Source organism: Protomyctophum bolini, assembly GCF_963924005.1.
Source record: "Protomyctophum bolini genome assembly, chromosome: 15".
NCBI classification, from domain to species: domain Eukaryota; kingdom Metazoa; phylum Chordata; class Actinopteri; order Myctophiformes; family Myctophidae; genus Protomyctophum; species Protomyctophum bolini.
In genome coordinates, this window is record NC_137876.1 from 6,535,961 (window position 1) to 6,557,774 (window position 21,814).

Consider the following 21,814-nt stretch of genomic DNA (forward strand, 5'->3'; position numbering starts at 1 on the left):
ATACAATATTCACAAGCCGTTCTGAAATCTGCAGAGCCAACCACAGCTTCATACCAATCGTTGTCTTTTTAAGATTAATCTTATTGTGTTGATGCATTTGCTTGGAATATCTTTTTGTAGTGATTTTTCTCTATAATCACATCTCAAGTGTGTTGATAAGTGTGCTGTATTGTCAATTTAAAAGCCATTAAAATAAGTCTGCACAGTGAGTCTTCATTTTCTTTCTTATGAGGACCAGGTCCACAATGGAAATATATGACCTATACCCTTTTGTTATCCTCAATGATTTGTTTTTTACAATCGAATAAGTCAGTCAGTCAGTCAGCCAAACAAACCAGTCAGTACAGTAGGCCTAAATGATGATTTTGCATTTTACATGAGCTCTTTGGATTTTCAACTATCATGAGGCATGATGAGCACAAAGCGTCTTTTTCACATAATTCAGACATTATCCATTACAGATCAACTGCTGAATAACAGTCCCTCCCTTTGCAGTATGATGAGTGCACATCGAGATCCTTGTGTCATTGTAAGGTCATTGATGCTTTGTTGTCATCGGCAGAATGTAGAGCAGCAGAGCACACACACGTCACGTCTCACACACACACACACACACACCACTACCAGCAGCAGCAGCACATACACACCGCTGCTGAGTGCTGCTGCTCGCCTGCCTCACACTCGGTCTCCCCTCCCCCGCTTGCGAATGCGTGTCCGTGCGTGTGCCAGTCTGGCGGCGGCGTAACATCTGTGCGTACGCGGTCGTGATTGTTGTGAAGATGGCGGAGGGGGAGACAGAGAAGGAATATGATACACGGAAAGCCATCGAGGTGCTGCGAGAACGCTTCCAGGATCTGGCCACAGCACTAAACGAGACCTCGGAATCGCGGCTGGAAGCCTCTCTGCATTTCTGCCAGGAGTTTTGCCAGGTAAAAAAAGAAGCATGTCTACTCTCCTGCTCATCCCAGGCAGCCTGCAGCCCCTCTGGCTTGCTCCTGGCCGATGATGCGCGTGTACGTTTTGCTACAACAATGTAGCTAAAGCAGCTAACCGTGCTAGCTATAGCTTCCCCTGGCCTTGCAAAGATGGGGGAAAACCCTTCCTTCCTTCCCCGTGATTCTGGCCATCTTTTCCAGTGCTGTTTGCCAGCAGATCGCGTGTGTTAATCACTAGTACGCGTCGCTGTTTTGTGTCAAAGAATATGGCTGGAAGTGTGCGTTCGGTGCATGTATTACTCGTATTTTCCAGGCCAGAGAGAGCTGCTAGAGTTCAGATGAATGTTGCTTGCTAGCTGGTATGCAGGGACCCCCTCTCCCTCTCTGTCCTGGCTGTGGTCATGCTGTGCAAAAAATGGATAGCTAGCAAAATTTGACTGGACGATTGCACTGAGATGCATCGAATTATAGAGACACTGATAAAATTGATACACTATTTCAGGCACAAGACGACGCTCGTCTACGTTTGTTTATGTTTTAACTTGCCGGATAAAAATGGCTATTATTGTTCAGTTGCCTGATTGTGCGGAAAGATCAATGATTTTTGGAGCAGGGTCCTTTAGCCAAGGCCTCATGCACTAATTAATCCACTAACCACATCACCGGAAACTGTCCAGTTAGCTCTGGAGGCAGCTGATGAAAAATAGTCTATAATTTAACCGATCGGTCTGTTTTCGGGTGTAAAGAGTAAGACAGACTAGATCTGAAAGGAAAAGTGTCAGTGGTCACTTGCAGTCTTTTTGCAATTTGCCATGTCCACGCATTAATCATACTTTGGTGCATAATATGCATGTTATTACCGTGCTATTGCAATCACTATATAGCCACATTTGTTAGGTGACTCTCTCAGTAATGTTCATGGATGCATCAGACTGGATGTGTTGTAGTTTGTTTTTCTTAACCTATGTCCTTAATGTATATTGTATATCAATGGAAAGTTTTTTTTTTTAAATGAAGAATACAATGCCTTAATTTATAACGTGGTTCAACATGAATGGATGTGTATGAAAGGACGGTGGAGGGAAGTGGGAGTATTCATTAAGGTTTGGCTTTGCTTTGGATCAATGATCAGCAAAGAAAGGGGAGTGAACAGTGTTTATGGCTTTATTTTTGCAGTACCTCATATGTTTTCCTTAGTCCTCGACTTATCACCATAACATTATACCAGTAGTACTATGGTAAAGTCATGAATATTCTGAGGCATCTTTCTGCAACTCATTATAATACTGAAAGCACCAATGATAGTTGGAATTTCTACAGGGCAACTGTGCATCTAATTATAAAATAATACTTTTCAACCAACTAAAGTCCCTTTTGCTTTTACTGATATGAAAGAACAAGAAATGCTCACAAATGTAGTAAACATTCAGATGTATTAAAACATACATTTATTTGGTAATTAGATGCAGGCCATGGTCATTTGTCTGTAAATGTTAGACTTAATTTGCCATGGATGACAAATTGGAATTATAAATTGTATAATTTAATGTTTTCCTCCTTTGACCGTTATCATGTTAGTCTGAAATGTCTTTATTAAGAACAATCCCTTGAGATGAACCATCTCGTTTTCATGGGGGTCCGCAATTCACAAAGTACACTTCATACACTTTTTACAAACAATTCAACCAGACAAAACAAAACAAGACAATTCTTAGATAAACAAGAAACGAACAACAACGGAAAACCAACAAAAAACTGCAACAAAACAACATTTCACATAACATGGACATAACGTAGGAATAACACATGGATCAGTTTGAAATGGCCCAGTTTTGTGTGTGTGTGTGTGTGTGTGTGTGTGTGTGTGTCCTGCATGCATTCAGCGTCATAATATTTACAAACTGTTAATTGGCTTTAACAAGCACAATTTTGTGTGTAAGTGTGTCAGTGTGTAAGTGTAGTTAAGTCATCTTTTAATTGGTTTAGGTGTGCTGGACAATCGGAAGCATAATTTAAACCAAACCAAGACTAAATACTATAGGGATGTCTCGATGTCCCGATACGATGTGGTATACCAATACAGATACAAGTGTTGTGATCTCGTGTTTATGCTCTATACTGTAGTATATCTCGTGTTGTGTTTATACCAGACTCCTCATTCAAATGTGCACTTGCAGTTTGGGCAACTCAAATGCAAACTCCACATGCCCCAACATTGTATTTACCTGCCATAGAGTGTCAACCCCAATACCCCTATATCGGATTCGGATCGGTGGTTAGACTGGCATAGTCGCCGATACCGATATGACAAATAAGGGCCGATACCGCTACAGTATCGGGACAGCTCTACTAAATACATTTTCTTCTGTCCGTGCTTTATACTTTTCAGTGCCAGTAATTAAATACAATAACCCTGTGAAGTTGTAACTGCAAATAAAAGGTGACTCATGAGCTTTAAAACATTGCAATTGCAATTTTCATGCCCAGTTTAGTTGGAAAACTGGGAGGTTAGGTTACCCATAAAACGGGAGTTGTTGCAACTGGAAACTTTTGACTTTTTTTTCTTCTGCCATCAGGAGGACTATGTTGTGAAGAACTGTGTTATTAACCCATTTTGGGCGGGAACCCCTTTTGGTGTTAGGATTATGTTATACTTTAGCTATTGAAAAATAGCAGATCTACAAGCTCATAGCGCGCCACCGAGTAGCACGCTACGAGCTTGTAGGTCGACTGACATAGAAACATAGCTTTTTCAGAAAACTGTCAGGATGTAGAAGACATTTTTTTAATCTGATCTCAGGTCAAAATGGATAATGGATACCGGTAATTGTGATTCGTGAATCGTATAAATGCACTGCAAGTAGATCTAATGAAAGGAATGACTACAGATAGACTCAGCCTAACTTGTATTTTTTTACATACATATTTTCATAGGTCCTTGTGGAACATGCTGGACGCTGGAAGACCGACGAGGATCCACTGCCTTTGCTGGAGGTCTATACCGTGGCCATACTCAGCTTTGCCAAGGCCAACTCCTGTCTCTCCTCCGAATGTGAAAACGTTCCACACCTACTTGAAAAGTTAGCACTGTAAGTACAGTAGTGTGCATGGGTTGGATTGTTGTATGAAGCAACAAGTGGAATAAATCTTCTTAAAATGTCTTGTGAAATCATATATTGTATGTGTAGGACTAAAGGACTAGTGTAGATGGAATCAACCAGAAATGCTAGTAGCTTGAACATATACAGTTAGTACAAGATCAAGAATGATTTGTCAAAATGTTCTTAGCTGGAGTTTGCTTAAGCCCAAACCACACCAAAAGGTCGCGTTTTGGGACAAAACGTTTTTTTTTAAGGTAAACCACACCAATGCAACTCAATGAGTTTACCTTAAAAACCGGTTTGTCCCAACCCAACCATTTGGTGTGGTTTGGGCTTTAGATGCCAATCTTCATTTACAGCTTCATAATCGTCCGTCTTGCCAAAACAATATAGCTCATATCAGAAATCATAGAACTAAGTCCAATGAACTGTTTAAAATCAAATCCCAGAGCTATACTATCGACTTTGGTCATCAAAATCCATCATTGTGACGAACCTGGGACTTGTACTTTTGCCAGGAATAACACGGGGAAGTGATGGTGAGCCTGAGCTATCTCCGCCGGCCCCCTGAGCATGCACATTACCTTGTTTACATTATGACCATCACTTCATAATGTGGATCTGGGACAATTTACAATGCTTGTGTTCATCGCACTGATTAATCATGCTGACAAAAGCAACATTGTTGCCCGGGCGCTTCTGTTAAGATTTCTGTCAAGACTAACGATACTACTAAGTACACTCTGTGTCTCCTTCAAATTATTGGTTTAGGAATATTATGACAGAAGAAATCTCCATGAATCCAATCTATTCTTTAAAGGGAATCAAGAGATTATTTGTCACTCACTCATACAGGTAGCAAATTCAGTATTAAGTCAGTGAAAAGACGCACAAAAGAAATTGCAGAGCAATGCATTTCTTGTGAGTTAAGCGATGCGATTATTTTTAAAGGTTTCATCGCATTTGGTATTAATGCACCTTCAGGGTTTGTAAATGTATCCCTTTTCAGATTATTTATAATTAAACCCAATATACTTTGTTGTATGTCAAATAGCAAAAATAGCTGCCAATTGTTTCCTGTTATGACATCCTGATCATAGGAATGCTAGGATTAATGTGGTTAAAAGTTGCTGGGAATAGATAATAAAATAAAATGTAGCAATTATGCTAAAATTGCAACGCTTGCCTTTGTATTAACTAAAGGGACGGTGTAATTACAGTGAGAACAAGGGGGCGAGATGTGGAAAAAAGAGGGTGGGGGGGTAAAAATCAATTCACACATTAAGTTTGACAGAGGATTTTGTGTGGGTGAAATGGGTGAACAATTACATTTTCCAGAAAAGTATTTGCATCAAGTCATAAAATATTCGCGTGGTCTTTTGTTTTTTGGTTTGCGTGTACAGATAAAAACTTGGCATCAGAACAATCTGATGAATGCCAGGATTTTGTTTTTAAATCAAATGTTTATTTTCTCACTGCATGAGTTTGGTCATTGTGCAAGTTTGTAGGTCTCTTCGGTCTGTTCTAATATATCCTCATTAGCTGTAATCATCTTGGGGTTCACAGAAAAGGCGCAGAATAAACCCATGCACACAAATAAAAGAGAACCTGCATACTAACTGTATAAAGACTGTTTTAAAAATACAAAACAAGTCATCATTTGAAACAAGTTGCAGTGTAGCCGTTCACTGTGTCATTCAAGGAGTTATGTTTTAGGAGTCAGTCCTTCAGGCAATTACACAGTATAAAAAAAACTACGGTGGCTACCTATTGGGGGCCAAGACAGATTAGGGATAGTCAGGTTACAGAATGCAAAAAAAAGAAAATAAAGATATGCTGCTACATATATGTATGATGTACAGTATTACAGTACAGTATTTTCTCTTCACTTAATTTTTATTGTTTTTAATATAAAATAAATAATAAATATTATACGTTTTTCAGATAGCTTACGGCCAAGATTTTGATTATTATTATAAGAATCTGCCTCAGTTCTAAATGGGTTATATGACGTGCTATTGAGCCATAAACAAAGTTAGCGCTGTTGTCACTGGTGATGATGGAGGATCACATTCACCTTGTTCTTGCATAACAATGTCCTCAATTATGAAGTTATTTCTTAGAGAAATGTTACTTAAAACTGTCTTATGTGAATATAGGCTCATAAGCACATCCTTGACCTAAAATGTTGCTTTGATGAATGACTGTATGTAATTCACAGGAGCTGTGTAGAACTGCTGCTCTTACTGCCCCAGCATGTCCCTGGTGCCTTATGGGAAGAGTTCCAGTCCTCTATGAAGGTGAGTAGTCCCCAGGGCTGTTACTGGACTAGATTGGTTGTTTTCAACACTTTTCATATCAAGGGTCCATTATTTATTTGGCATTTATGAGCCACAGACGGACCACCATTTGATGACATTTAACACAAAAGAAAGAATATCTTGTTGTCGTTGGATGTTTTGGTGTTTTAAACATTATGTTATAACTTAGCTATTGAAAAATAGCAGATCTACAAGCTCGTAGCGCGCCACCGAGTGGCGCGCTACGAGCTTGTAGGTCTGCTATTTTTGAAAAATCGTAAAAATGTGGCGCAAATCTTTGAATATATATTCTTTCAAAGTGAATGTTTTTAACTCGGGTCTAAATGGGTTAAAGATCTACACAAGGGTCCATTTGGTTATAAACTCCATCATTTAGCTGGGGATCACCTGGAACCCCCTCAGGGACCACTGGTGGTCCCCGGACCAGTGGTTGAAAACCACAGGACTAGATTATCATAACAATGAGAAGTGATGGAAATGTTTCTGCCTTATCATAACAATGAGAAGTGATGGAAATGTTTCTATCTTCTTTGACTTTTGTTTTCACTTTTTCTTTGAAGCTGGGCGTTTTACCTCACGCTGGGGCTGGGTATATACTAGGCCTGTCACGATTCGCCTAATCCACAATTTGATTCAACTTTCGATTGTAAGGTCACTATTCAATTCGATACAATATTCAATACGATTCAATCAATATTTTTTAAAACCTCCTATTTTCAGCACAGAGCGCGATATGATTATTCATTTAGGCTAATGTTTTGATTTGTAAAGAAAAACAAGAAGTCACTTTTATTGATATTTATTAATGAGAATAACCACTACTAGGCAGGCAGGCTATGTAACACTTGTAACAGCCTCTCAGGTAGAGCTTCCCTGAGGCTGGACTGGCGTTAGCCTCCACGCCGGCTGCGTCAGCATGTCTCGCACCAAACACGGCTTCGTTGGTGCTGCGGTGATATTATGCTAAATCACCGCAGCGTGACAACAAGCCTCTGGTGTCCTTGTCTCGATGCGAGACACGCTGAAGCAGCCATAGCGTGGAGTCCAGTGCCAGTCCAGACTCCAGGCAGCCCCATATGGAACCCCGTCACTCCGCTATTGGACACAACTATATGCTTTTGTCCACGCTTTTCATCCGTTATTAAATCGAAATGTCCCATCCACGGGACAAAAGCGATATAAATGGCTTCTTCATTGAATGATTCCTTTGGGGGAATATGGCTTTGTTGTGGTCTGCTCTCTGCTGACTGTATGCATTGAGCTACCTAAGTGAGCTACAGGCTGGTTGTTGTATCCACTATCCGGTCCGACTGGCTGAAACTCTTTCTGTGAGAAACGTTCCGGGGTTAAAAACAGACGGATGCGCGCATGCAATGAAATATCGTGCGTCGGCTCGTGATGCACTGTATCGAACATCAATTTCGATTCGATTTCGATATGTATCGAGAATTGTGACAGGCAGCCTTAGTATATACACACACACACACACACAACGGCTTGTAACAACTAAGTACTTTCTCTTTCTTCACAGTTGGCACACAGCCTTTTGCAAGAAAGTGGGAACACGCAGCTTCACATGCTCTCAGTTGTGGCTCAGCAGGATGGCGCGTGGTCCCACACCACCCTGAGCAACATCCTGTCCAATGAAATGCCTGAAACTGAGCAAGGTTAGTTCTCACACACACCTGCATTGGTACAAAGGGAGTCTACCAACGCGCCTCAAGCCTGAAACGGCTGATCCGGTGCTTCACAGGTGCAAGGACATCATGAGTTGCATAAGGAGAAGAGACTGGAGCAGCACGGACATTTAGAGCCTTTTATTTAGGTGCCAAGTATACAAACGACTAACGTTTCGACCTTGCGGTCTTCATCAGAGTCATGAGTCTAAATAAAAGGCTCTAAATGTCCGTGCTGCTCCAGTCTCTTCTCCTTTTGCAACACACCTGCATTGATTTGATTTTATACCTGTTACCAGGGCAGCTTGTTGAAGTACCCTTCCAGATGTAATTAACACATTATCATCTAAGTTGAATGGTCATTTCCAGTAGTAAACTACTATCTCCACTACGGAAAATGGCGTAGCAGCATCATTACACCTGTACACCCTAATAGAGAATGAATCTATGAATATACAAATCGGACCATTAAAGGTCACTAATTGTGATGTCTCAAATGGAGCTTGTACGTGCACATCAAGTTAGAATTTCATGTTTTTCAGTTGTTGATTCTTAATGCATTTTGTTTTGTCTTTTGCCTTTTCTCTACTTAGTCCATGAATTTCTAGATTTGGAAGGTCCCACACTCCTTAATATGCGAATTAAGCACCTTATCAAAGTGGACAGCGTTGAGAAAGCGGCTGTCCTTGCAAAGATGTGCTCCGAGTATCGGGAATATGAAGGAAAAGGGAATTTCAAACAAACCTACCTGGTTTGCATCTGCATGACGAAAGCTCAAGAGCAGCTAATGGAAGAGGTGAGTTATGTCAGACAAAACTGGGGACAATACGTACTTTCTATTTATTGAAACTTGTCAGAAGTGTAAATTAAGCCTTTGTAGTCTTGTCATTTTATTCCTTATCAAGCACCAATTAATCTCCCTTTTTTTGGACAATGATGACCGGTTTCTCTTTGTCTCCACTCTGGCTTTCTTTCTGGCAGATTTCATCAATAGATTGTAAAGATGCTCTTGAGATGATCTGTAACCTGGAGTCCGAAGGAGATGACAAAGGAGCGCTTTGTTTATGCTCTGCCTTCCTCAGACGACAGCTTATCCAGGGAGATGTTTACTGTGCCTGGTGAGTATTGCTTACATTTTCTTCAACTATTATATGAATACTATTGAACACATTTAGAAAATGTTTTAGTTATGGCAATGCTGCCACTCACTCTTCTATTCAGTAACCATTCTGATGCCGAATGACTCCATGTGGCTCCATGCCTTAACGGATGGCAATTCTACGTGTCTGTGATTTCAAGTCATTATATTATGTTAGTTTAGGTACAAACCTTGCTGGTTGTCAGCAATCTAAACTGGGATGGCTTAAAAGATAGGAGGTCCGGCTCAACATTTTAGCGGCTGCTAAACCGTAAACCTTTTCCCCCAGGTTGTAGATCTGTGTATGACAGATGGGGCACAGTAGAGCAAAATATACAACAAATTGGAAATTGTTCGAGCTTAATATAACCATTACAAATCAATATTATGATATAACATATGCCTAACCGTTTGTCTTGTGAGAATCAATGTTACTGATCGGAATAACAATTATTATCGATGTAAGGGTGTGCTGTGCATCTCTCCTTCCCTTTTATAAAACCATGGGCTACAATATGACTCTGGGACAAAACATTTTTATACAGATCGATCCGATGGGATTCGATATGATGCAATCGAATACCGTTTTAAAACATTTGTTCAATATAGACGTAAACTTTTCATTATACATTTAAATAAGCTGATTCTATAAAAGTGATTATCAATTTGATAGAAAATGTAAAAGTTAGATTGTAACCCGTATTATACTGTTTATAAACTCCTTACAAAAAGTTCGGAAACGTAACTTTGGTCGATTATTTCCCTTCCCTTTATTAATACCAAATGGTATTGTATTTTATATCATTTATCATTTTTATCATTGATTAGTCGCCTTTACAAAGAGGTACAGCTTGTAAGGATCAGGCATTTGTGGAATGAGCAACACAGCTAAATGTGTGGGTAGCGCCTTCAACAAAATTCCTAAAATGGCAAATGCATGGTATTCACCCTTACTTTGAGTTGCTTAGTGGATTGCACTCTCCCACAGTAATAAGGGCAAACACAACACATATTGGGCTTTTTTAAACTCCCTTTCCCTAACACTGAAATGTATATAGCGTCTGGAAGATCCATAGACAGCCACAGCACTTGGTATGGTATTGGGCAGTGTCTTTCTCAGCCAAGACAGAACTTGTCATCAAGGCAATATCAATGCATTGAGATATCTGGATGAGATTCTGGAGCCAGCGGCGATCTCATATCTCGCAGATCTACAACCTCATAGCGCGCCACCGAGTGGCGCGCTACGAGGTTGTAGATCTGCTATTTTTCAATAGCTAAAGCATAACATGAACAGTTGAACACCAAAAGGGGTTCCCGCCCCAAAATGTGTTAATAAAAGCATAGGCTAAAAAAATTATAAAAACCAAACAAAAACTTTTAATATCTGTAGTGCTGCACAATGTGGAAGGTATCTATGATTTGAAGCCATTTGACTGTATGTGAATGTTTTATTGTGTGTGTCTTCTTGCAGGGAGCTCACACTCTTCTGGAGTAAGCTACTGATGCGTCTGGAGGCCTCTGCCGATGCCTTTCTAGACCACAGCAAAAAGATGGCTGTTCTTTCTAGAAGCGTCTGTCACATTCTCTTCCTCATCAAAGTAATCCAGAATGAGGTAAAAAAAAAAAGAAAAAGAAAAGCATATGGAAATGTATGATTATGAGCTATTTTGTTTTATTGTATTTCAACAAATTGACAATTAACAAAATTGCCGATCTACAAGCTCAAACAAAAATATAATCGTTAAATTGGTGGTAACGTTTGAAAAAAAAAAGGTTATTCATTTGAAGTCATGTCGCCCAGTCCTACAAAGGTAGATGACGTTTGTGTTTAAATCATGCTGAAAATGTATAATTATTTGTGATATTTTTTGTTGTCTCCTCAGGTTGGAGAGGTGGGGCTTCCAGTTTGTGTTGAGATGTGCATTCAGGCTCTGAAAATGACCTCCGGTGACCAGAAGGATAGCAAGTCCACCATCTGCAAAACTATTTGCTGCCTCTTGCCATCTGATCTAGAGGTTAAGCGTGCATGTCAACTGACAGAGTTTCTCCTCCAGCCTAATGTTGACTCATACTATGCCGTGGAGTCACTGTACAATGAACCTGATGAAAAGCCGGAGGAGGGGGAGAATCCACCTGTCCCCAATTCTTTACGTTGCGAGTTACTTCTGGCCTTCAAGACACAGTGGCCTTTTGATCCCGAGTTCTGGGACTGGAGGACTTTGAAGCGCAGTTGCTTGGCATTAATGGGCACCGAGGCAGCTATTGTGTCGTCTATCGACACTCTCAATGACACTGATGAACAAGAGGAGGAAAGTATTATGGGCAAGGCCCCCGAGTACAAGGATCTTGAGGACTTTCTGTTGAACACTACAAATGAACTGAACGAAATCACAGATGAACGAGAAAAAAATAGAGAGGCAAAGAAGTTGAGGGAGCAAGGGTTCGTGTCTGCTCGATTCAGAAACTGGCGAGCGTACATGCAGTATTGTGTTTTGTGTGACAAGGAGTTCTTAGGTCATAGAATTGTTCGCCATGCTCAGAAGCATTTTAAAGATGGTGTTTATCTGTGTCCAATTTGTGCGGATAGTTTTGAAAGTAGGGAGGTCTTAGAGCCACATGTAGCATCACATGTGAAGCAGTCTTGCAAAGAGAGACTAGCTGCCATGAAAGCTGCCAGGAAGGTGAGCAAACCACCTCAGTCGCCTAAAAGTCCTGCAAAAACTATAAAGATTACTACCAAGGCAATTGTCTGCCCAGTGAAAATTGAACCCTCAAATGGAGACCATTGTATTGCTGAGACATCAGTCCCTGCAACTCCTCCTAAGCCAGTACAAGTTCCATCTGAGCCGCAAATGAGTCAAGATTGTTTCTGTCCAGTTAGAAACTGTTCAAAGGCTTTCAAGTTTTTCCGGAATCTCATGGCTCATGTGCGATGCCACAAGGATGATGAAGAAGCAACACGTTTTCTAGAGATACAAAAGCAGAAAGTAGTGTGCCAGTATTGCAGACGACAATTTGTTAACGTGAGGCATCTTAATGATCATTTGCAAATGCACTGTGGCGCCAAACCATACATCTGCATACAACTAGATTGCAAGGCCAACTTTAACTCAAATTCCGAACTTCTCATGCACAGAAAAACACATTCGGAATTTAAGGCGCAGTGCATGTTCCCCAACTGTGGGAAGGTTTTCAGTGAGGCCTACCTGCTGTACGATCACGAGGCTCAGCATTACCTTACATACACCTGCCAAATGGACAACTGTGGGAAGATTTTCTACTCCCAGACCCAATTTGTGTCTCACCAGGAAAATCACAGTACAGACACTTCTACCGTAAATGTGCCTGTTACACATGAAATGTCTCCTGTCCCCAGTGGAATTGACCCGCCACTTCAGAGCACCAATAACAAAGATGAGAAATGTGCCGCTTTTATTCGTCTTGAACGGATCAATAACGAGACATTTGTGAAGGAACAATCGAGGTCGAGCATGTCACCATCCAGATCACCGTTGGTTTCTAAAGAATCTAGCCCCGTTAAAGTAAAACATTCTGTCGAAAGCATGCTGAACTCTGCAGAAAACAATGGTCAACCACAGCCCCAGAACATGATTGATACAGATCCTCCAATGCAGCCCCTTACCTGCCCACCAACTCCTGGGTCTGGCCAAGTGAGAGATGGACCTGAAAATGGAATAGCTCATAATTCTCCAACAGTGTTACCCCAGATTCTTTCTCCACATCAGATAAAGACAGAGAACCCTTGTTCGCTACAAGGATATCCTCCCAGCACGCCTGGTGAAACTGCCAGTGACGAGAAGAACATGCACTCCTGCCCGTTCCAGGGCTGTGACCGTGCGTACAGCACAAACAAAAGTCTCTCCAGGCACGTAAAGAAACAGCACCCTGAAATATTCGAAGATTGGAAACTGGCTAAGAAATACAACAAAGTGGCCAAAATCACAGCAAAAAAGGTATCGACTATGAAAACACCAACACGGAACCAAAGCAACATGCCATCAAATCAACTATCACCACTATGCAACAAAACTGGGATAGAGCAGATGGATTACCCGATAGGATGTTCGAGCTCACCTGCCCCCTGTTTTCCTGGCTCAATGGAACCAGTGCCTATCACTCCAATGGTCAATCCCACAGCATACCCATCATGGGGAAACCCAGCCAATTCAGAAATGTCCCAGGCATGGTCTTCATCTTCTATGAACAACCTCTATCCTGATGCCTTCAGTATGAACGACTACCCTGGTAGGAGCTATCCCCCGTGGCAATCTGACGAACGGGACAATTCACTTTCAGGTGTACCCGGTGGCAGCATGTCGCTTGTCACCTCGGAGTCGAGTTTAATGTCTCAGTATGTGTCTAGTTCACTGATGCTCGACAACGGGGGGCAAATGCACAATGGAGGGCATCAGTATGCACTGTTGCATCCAGAAGTCAGTGTAGAAAGCGTTGATGGAAGAAAGAGCAATGGCAGTGCGCCAGACCAGATGAATAATACAGTTGATGAAATGGCAACAGTTGACAACCTTGCTGGAGGAAGTTATCATAGTACACAGTATGGTCCAAATGCAAGTGTTTCTGGGCGATTATCAGTCGATATCCCTATGAAATGTCTAAGCCCAGAGGCACAAGTTGCACTTAAAGCTAAATCTGAAATCATCAAAACAGAGACCATAACATCTGCTTACGATCAGCTGGAAACCTCTGGGGATGGCATTGTTAGTCGACCAAGTGTCCGACACACAGATTTCCCTTATGAGGAGGAGGGTGAGGTTCCTCCTCCAGAGGAGAAGAACGGTGACCCCGAAGCACAGAAAGGAGGAAAGCGTAACCGGTTGAGCAAAAGGACCAAATGGCCAGCTATCATAAAAGATGGAAAAGTCATTTGTAGAAGATGTTTCAGAGAGTTCACAAGCACCAAGTCTCTTGGCGGACATCTCTCAAAACGCTCGCAGTGCAAACCAGTAGATGAAATTGATCTGACAGCTGATCTGCCTACATCGTTTCTCGATTTTCTCAATGACCCCCATGTCCTTGATACTAACGGAGCAGCCTTCAATGTGTCAAATGGTGATTTCTCACAGGATAGTAGTGGTTTGACCACTTTGATTTCCCCCCGAGTGAAACAGGAGCCCCAAATGACAGAGATTACAATGAATTCTTATTCATCAAACGATTTCCCCACTGTTTCATCTGCAGACCAGTCAGGCCACAGAAATAGTGATCAAGTGGAGAAGGTAGCGCAGCCAGCTAATCAAGCTCTCTCTGTGTCTCATCAAGAGGATCACTTGATGGAAATATCTAAAGCCTTTCAAAGGTTAGACTTAATCGAGGCTGCACAGGAGAAGATGCTTGAAAGTATTTCTTTAGAGCAAAATGCCACTCACAGTGATCTCTCAGTGCTCTCTGACAGTGACACAAGTAAAGTGATGAATTCAAAGGAGAGAAGGGAGGACAAGCATCGGGAATCCGTCCACAAACCATTTAAATGTGACCAGGATGATTGTGAGTATTCCTTCATGACTAAAGAGGCATTATTCAAACACTTGGCAAGAATGCATGATTACACTAATGATATGATTGAAGAACTCAAAAAAACCCCATTAAAATTTGCTCCATATCCTTGTCAAATTTGCCCCAAAACATTTACCAGAACCACAGGCTTGAGGATTCATTATGAAAAAGTCCACCGCTTGTCAAAGGAAGAAATGCAGAAGCTTAGGATCAGTGCTCGTAATAGGCGTGCATTTAGACTTAGTAAAGACGATGAACCAGAGATGCACAAGCTTAGGATCAGTGCGCGTAATAGGCAGGCATTTAATCTCAGTAAAGTCTACGATGCAGACGATGACTATTCAAGTCGTGTAAACACTGATGACGTAGGTAATGACCGCGTGACGAGATCCGCCTTTATGTTACCTACCATAAAACAGGAACCACTTGATGTTGCAATTGAATGTCTGACTGAAAATGAGGATCAATCAAAATATTATGAAATGGCCACAGCAGGAAGTGCAGTAGACGTAGAAGAGCGTGGCACAAACCAGGTGTCAACTGTTACACGGTTGCCCTCGCCTCAAAACTATTTGAGCGATAGGGAATTTAGTCAAGTGACACAACCATCAATGCCTAAACAAGCCCCAGAGGAACATCAAGGGGCTGAAGTGAGTCGTGTTCCAGAGATGAAAGAGAAACCGAGTCAGGTTGGCACAATAGTGGAGCAGAAAGGAAAACTGAAGGTTTCGACTCTAAGCAGTGTAAAAGAGCCAGTGTTGAGCCAGCCTATGTTATCCTCCCCAGAAAGACCTATGTTATCCTCCCCAGAAAGACCCGGAAATTCCAAAAATACACCAGAAAGACCGAGCAGTTCAAAAACCACGCCAGTTAAGGACGAGTCCCAGAAGAGGGAAAAACTTCAGAAAAAGCTGAGTCTCAAAATGTGTGACTCTGACAATGCCTTCAGTCCTTATAGACCATATCGCTGTGTTCACGAAGGTTGCACTGCTGCTTTCACCATTCAGCAAAACCTCATCCTCCATTATAGGGCTATGCATCAGGCGGCCCTCATGCCCGCAGGCAAAGTGGAAGCCGATGCCGAGAAGACTCCTGTCAAATGTGAACAGGAATATAGACATGAACAACGTGAACAGGAATATAGATGTGAACAGGAATATAGCAGTAAAGACAATGAGGTCAGGTGTCAAGTGAAAGATTGTTCGAGGGTGTTCATGGGTGTCCCTAGGTTAGTGCAGCATTATCTTTTACTTCACAAGTTCACTCGCGATAAAGCCACCACCATGATGGCCAGCTTAGACGTAGGAACCTTTCATTGTGACCAACCGGAGTGCTCTCTCCCCTTCAAATCTGTGGAAAAGTACATTGAGCACAGTAAGAATTACCACAAGGAAATCGCCATCTCCGAGAGTGGCTCGGTGGATATCACTTTCCGCTGTGAGTTCGATGGATGTGACCGCGTTTACACAACAAAATCCAACCTCCTTCGCCACCTGATAAAAAAGCATGAATATGTGTACGATCCTAAAAGTACTGACGGCAGGAGGACTAAATCAATAGGGCTCTTCGGTGGGCAGGGCAGCATTATCGAGGGGAAAGAAAACGTTGAAAACAAGTTTAAATTGAAGAAGAAAAATGCCAAGAAGAAAGATTGCAAATCACTTGAACATTGGACCAGTTTTGGAAAGCCCACGCTGAAATCCCACGAAGAAGCGTCGGCCATGTGCACCAAGAAGTTCTCCTTGCAGTACCCCTGTATGATCATAGGCTGTGATGCAGTCGAACGCGCAGAGAGGAATATATTCAAACATTACACTACTCATGGGCTCACAGAGAGGTACATTGAAGACCAAAGGAGTCAGTTCATCTTCTGCAAAAAGTATCCCCGTTCCAGGTTCAAAGAGGCGAACAAATCGGAAGGCATGTCATCGGGATCCTCTTCCGATGAGACAGAGCCAGAGAGCGAGACAGAAAGTTCAAAGGCCAATGGTGAGAAAACAGAGGAAATGTTGGACAGAGTAGCCCAAGATGACAGCAAGTTGTCCAATGATGAGAGCTCAGAATCCCAAGCTTCCACAGGGACAGAGGAAGGACATAAAAAGGGTCGTTCCAAAAAACCTGCACATTCAAAACCAGCTTGTTCACAGAGGATGCAGACACTTAGAACTCGTTCGACTGTTAACAGCTCCAGAGAGAACTCTAATCCTGGAACTCCTACGGGGCAAGAAGAACAGTGTGAGGAGGGTATTATGCCGGGATCTTTCAAGCCTTTAGGACTGGAGGATTCATTCCTGAAGTTTTTGGAAACCACAGAGTCAACCCACACTTCCAAACGTAAATTGAGTGATAGGGCCAGTAACGAATTGCCACCAAAACGGCAAAACACTCATAAGCAAAATTGTTCTGCAAAGAATAAAATGTCAGAGGAATTCAGAGACTGTGAAAATCTTGTGGACTTCAGAAACCCCCTCAATCTCAAATCGGTGAGCAATGTTAAGATTGTAATGGACAAAACATTTTCTGACCTTTTACTAAAGCAGCTACAACACATGAGACCCATGGTTCTTATAAAAAAAGTGTGTTTATAGCGGATCATAGCCTGTTTTAATTTCAACTCGTTCTCACTCAGGATTTGAGAATTAACATGCTGCAGAAAGGTTTGACAGTACATCAGATTTCCAACCTTCAGATCTGGTCACAGTTAATGATGAAATGGCCTATTTTGTACTTAAAAATATATGTCTTGGATGATTTTAACCTTGTATGTTAGGTATAATAACCAGGTAAACTATAGGGCATAGATTTTAGAGACATGTTTGTATTTAAGATGCTTAGTATTGAAGATGTTTTTTGTTTTTTTGTTTTTTTGCTAAATGGAGAATTTTAAAGGAAACTTTTATATATCCCTATGGGATTCAAAATTCAGTTTGTATTTATTTCATCCTTTTTCAACACTAGTAGGCCTATCTGTAATATTTACATGTCTTCCACAAAGTGTTCAATAAAATGTAACTGGTTTCTTTTGTAAGACTTGATCAAAAATTTCTGTTGCATAAAGCATACTTTTTGTTTAGTTTTTTAGAACCACTTAAACCCTATAGCAACTTTGTTGTCTCCTCAGAGATCTTTCTTTGGTGGTTTGACCTTTTTTTGTGTCTCCCCCTTTACACATTTCTTTGTGTACAAATACTACATATCTACAAGCTCACAAACCGTGAGCTTGTAGATGAGCTATTTTCAAGGATAGAATATAGGGATGCTAGAGTTCAAGTGGTTAAGATTAGGGATGCACCGAAAGGGAAATTATTGGCCGAAAGCGAATACCGAATATAGGAAACAGTGAATTCAGTTGAATTGAATGCATTAATTGCATAAACTATTCAGTGATATATTTTCTGCCTATTCTGGCCGAAACCGAATAGGCCGACATTTTTTTCTTCTGCCGAATATTTTCTGCGGCCAAATATTCGGTGCATCACTAGTTAAGATAACTGTCTTTTAAATTATTGAGTTAACAGTAGCATCTCATAAGCAACTAACACAGGCATTTGTGCCATAAACTGGTCCTAATGCGCCATAGACAATGATAGTGACACTATCATTGTGTTCACAGCTGTAAATGTATTGTTGCCACCAGGTAGAAACCTCATCTCCATATTTGTTTTTCTTCCTATTATTGCCCAACTTCATCATACAAGAGTGTCGCACAAAAGTAGTTAAAATAGCAGTTCTACAAGCTCACGTGTCCCGTTGCATCTGCTATTTTCACTACGGCATTTCATTATTAAAAAAAAAAAATGGTTTTGGTCATACAAAGTTTCCATATGTAATCCAACCGTTTCTTGACAGACAGACAGACAGAGAGCTGGCCTTCTTCACCAGCTTGTTCAGTTTGTGAGTGAGTGTCCCTATCCCTTGTGCTGATGTAGCAGCTTCCTGTTGCACAAATCAGTCCATTCTGGTTTGTTGTTCGTTCATGTGTACTCTATAGAACTTGTAGGTGTCCAGTCCAGTGACCATCTCCACCTTCTCCCCATGGATTGATGGGGTCTTCTTCTTCCTCTGTTGGTAGTTCAAGTTCACCACCAGCTCCTATACTCCTCCATTTTATCATGATGCAGCTGACAATGGACGTGCCATCAGAGAACCCCTGTTGGTGGCACATTCGCAAATTGAACACTGACATTTCATTGCACATACATGCATAGGCATGTTGAAAAAATAAAAGGTAGAATTGGCAAACTGACAATATATGATATTTTAAATATTTACACACACAAAAACGTTTTTCTGGGTTTTTGATATAACATATTTATCCATTTTTGCACTTTTCTCTCTAGATGCACAGATCTGAATCCTCTCATTGACTTTCTGATTTACAATGTTGAGTTTTTTAAGTTCCGTGTCAAGCATTGAAGAAAGCTCAGGTTGACACGTAGTGTCGTTAAAACAGCACCTGTAAATTCCGTCTGCCCTTCTGGTGTTCTTATTCTGGTGTTCTTTTCGTTTATAATACAACGTTCTCGCTGTGATGAAAGTTCTATAATAGAGGATGAGGATAAGAGCCACGGGAATGTAGAAAGCCCCAAAGGTATAGAGTATACTGTATAGTGTAGAATATGTGGTCATGCTTGATAAAACACTGGCCTGATACATTTTCACTGGCTTCTTCATTAACATTATTACTGTCATTGTGATGCCTCCAGAACAGTGGAGGCATGGTGATGAGGGTGGAGATGGTCCACACTGCAGTCATTATAATAAACACCCACTTTGACGTCCTCTTGTGTGCATACGCCAACGCTTTGGTGATGGCCCAATACCGATCGAGGGCAATGGCACATAGGTGCAAAATAGAACAAGTGCAGCAGGTCATATCTATACTCAGCCAGGCTTCGCACAGAACAAAACTCAGAGGCCACTTATCCATGGCGATGTAGAGTATGCTGAGTGGCATCACTAAGATGGCCACCAGCAAATCAGTTACTGCCAGAGAGCAAAGGAGATAGTTGGCTGGGAGTCTTTTGGTGATCAGGATCACTAAGATGACCCCAGAATTTAGTAAAGCTGTAATAAATGCAGTGATGCTGAGGATTGAGAGTATACAAAAAAGGTCCAAGGCCTTACCTCCATGTTAAGACCTCTTTATCTGACTGCTTTTATGGTAAGGTATAACCACCATTATGGTCACTTATCCATTTAAACATGGAGACCTGCGGGCCTAGTCTTGTAGAGTTGACTCATGCTCTGTTGTTCCAAAGTCTTATTTGCAGCACCTATATGAAAAGAAACATTTTTTTCTTCTCTATGAATAATAATAATAATAACAACACAACATCAAGATGTTATAGTTCTTGTTCATTCTTTCAATTTATTTGCTGAATTATTTGACACATGTAAGTGGCAAATTGAAATGTAAATTAATTTCTCTTCCTATTGATAAGAACAGTCAGGGGCAGTCTCTCCACACGGTGGCATGAGAGATCTATGATTTAGGGTCAAGTCGGATGATTTCATTGCCCAATGCCCAACAGTGGGTGTGTTCATGGCTGTGTGCTATTGTAAAAGCTGAATAAGTTATAAGGGTATGTTCTCAAACTTGTATGCTCTCGAACAGAGCGTAGACAAATTTGTTACAGTATCATATGTTCAGTGATCTATAGCTAAATATACAGGCTACAGCTATAGCAAATATGTAACTATACAGCACATATGTAGATGATCTGATTACTATACTTATGGTATACTTACTGTACAGTAACTTATGTGCATTAAAGTGCTATTATACAGGTCCAGCCTCGAACTTCAAAACATAAACATTTCACAAATATAAACAATATGAACCCTAACCCTATATAGTCCATGATACAGTATAACATGGTAACTGTAAGATTGAAGGGCACAATTCACATACAAATTCAACATTTGTACAATCTTTGACCTTGGTTACTATCAATCATTTGGCTGGGGCATCCCCCTGGAACCCTACTCACATTGAGAATCAGTGCAGTAGTACGCTATTCCTGTCAGTGACTTTTTGTGAACATTAATAGCTTTCTCTTTATACCGTAAACCAGAAAACGTTATCAACCTACCTTCGTATGTTGCGGTAGATTCCTTGTACTTCTATGTACTTAAAGTATAACGTTGCTATAGGCTTGTTCACATGACTAGCACCACCTCTCTAATTTCCAAGTACAGTTCCAGTACACAGGAATGACAGTGAGTGAGTGTGTGTGTGTGTGTGTGTGTGTGTGTGTGTGTGTGTGTGTGTGTGTGTGTGTGTGTGTGTGTGTGTGTGTGTGTGTGTGTGTGTGTGTGTGTGTGTGTGTGTGTGTGTGTGCGTGTGCGTGTGCGTGTGCGTGTGCGTGTGCTTGTGCGTGTGTGTGTGTGTGTTTGAAAGAGAACAACAGATAAAGTAAGGGCTTGAAGGAGAGAGATAGGTATAGGGGGAGAGAGGGGGTGGAGGCTGCAGGCTACATACTGCTGCAGGGTGCCGCAGATGTGGGTGGGTAGCAGGGGTATTCAGATGCATCATTCATCAGACGTTTCGTGAAATCCATCCATCCATCCATCTTCAACCGCTTATCCGTAGTCGGGTCACGGGGGGGGGCAACAGCTCCACCAGAGTGTTCCAGACTTCCCTCTCCAGAGCAACATTAGTGACTTCCTTCTGGGGATCCCGAGACGTTCCCTGGGGTCTCCTCCCAGTGGGACGTGCCTCAAGGACCTCCCTAGAGGGGCATCCTCACCAGATGCCCGAACCACCTAAGCTGGCTCCTTTCCAGGCGAAGAAGCAGCGACTCTACTCTCTCGTGTGACTGAACTTTTCACCCTATCTCTAAGGGAGATGCCAGCCACCCGTCGAAGAAAACTCATTTCGGCCACTTGTATTCGCGAATCGCGGCCTTATTCTTTCGGTCATGACCCACACTTCATGACCATAGGTGAGAGTAGGAACAAAGATTGCTCTGTAGAGCTTTGCCTTCTGGCTCAACTCTCTTTTCGTCACAACAGTGCGGTACAGCGACTGCAATACCACCCCTGCCGCTCCGATTCTCCGGCTGATCTCCTTCTCCGTCCTCCCCTTACTTGTGAACAAGAC

The 21,814-nt window shown here is 41.6% G+C and overlaps 1 protein-coding gene and 1 pseudogene across 2 annotated transcripts; one reads left to right on the forward strand and one right to left on the reverse strand.

The window, feature by feature from the left end:
- Positions 1 to 708: 708 nt before the first annotated feature.
- On the forward strand, positions 709 to 17,720 carry znf292a (zinc finger protein 292a). Its single transcript, XM_080784799.1, has 8 exons — positions 709 to 929; positions 3,870 to 4,024; positions 6,258 to 6,336; positions 7,889 to 8,024; positions 8,627 to 8,829; positions 9,015 to 9,151; positions 10,646 to 10,787; positions 11,058 to 17,720. Exons 1-8 carry the CDS (start codon positions 780 to 782, stop codon positions 17,295 to 17,297), a joined length of 7,242 nt encoding a protein of 2,413 aa, XP_080640925.1. The 5' UTR covers positions 709 to 779; the 3' UTR covers positions 17,298 to 17,720.
- A 974-nt stretch (positions 17,721 to 18,694) lies between these two features.
- On the reverse strand, positions 18,695 to 21,284 carry LOC308329239 (5-hydroxytryptamine receptor 1E-like; annotated as a pseudogene). Its single transcript has 3 exons — positions 21,194 to 21,284; positions 19,090 to 19,776; positions 18,695 to 18,859 (listed from the first exon to the last, which is right to left on the reverse strand). The product of its transcript is annotated as a 5-hydroxytryptamine receptor 1E-like (transcript).
- Between the last annotated feature and the right edge of the window lie 530 nt (positions 21,285 to 21,814).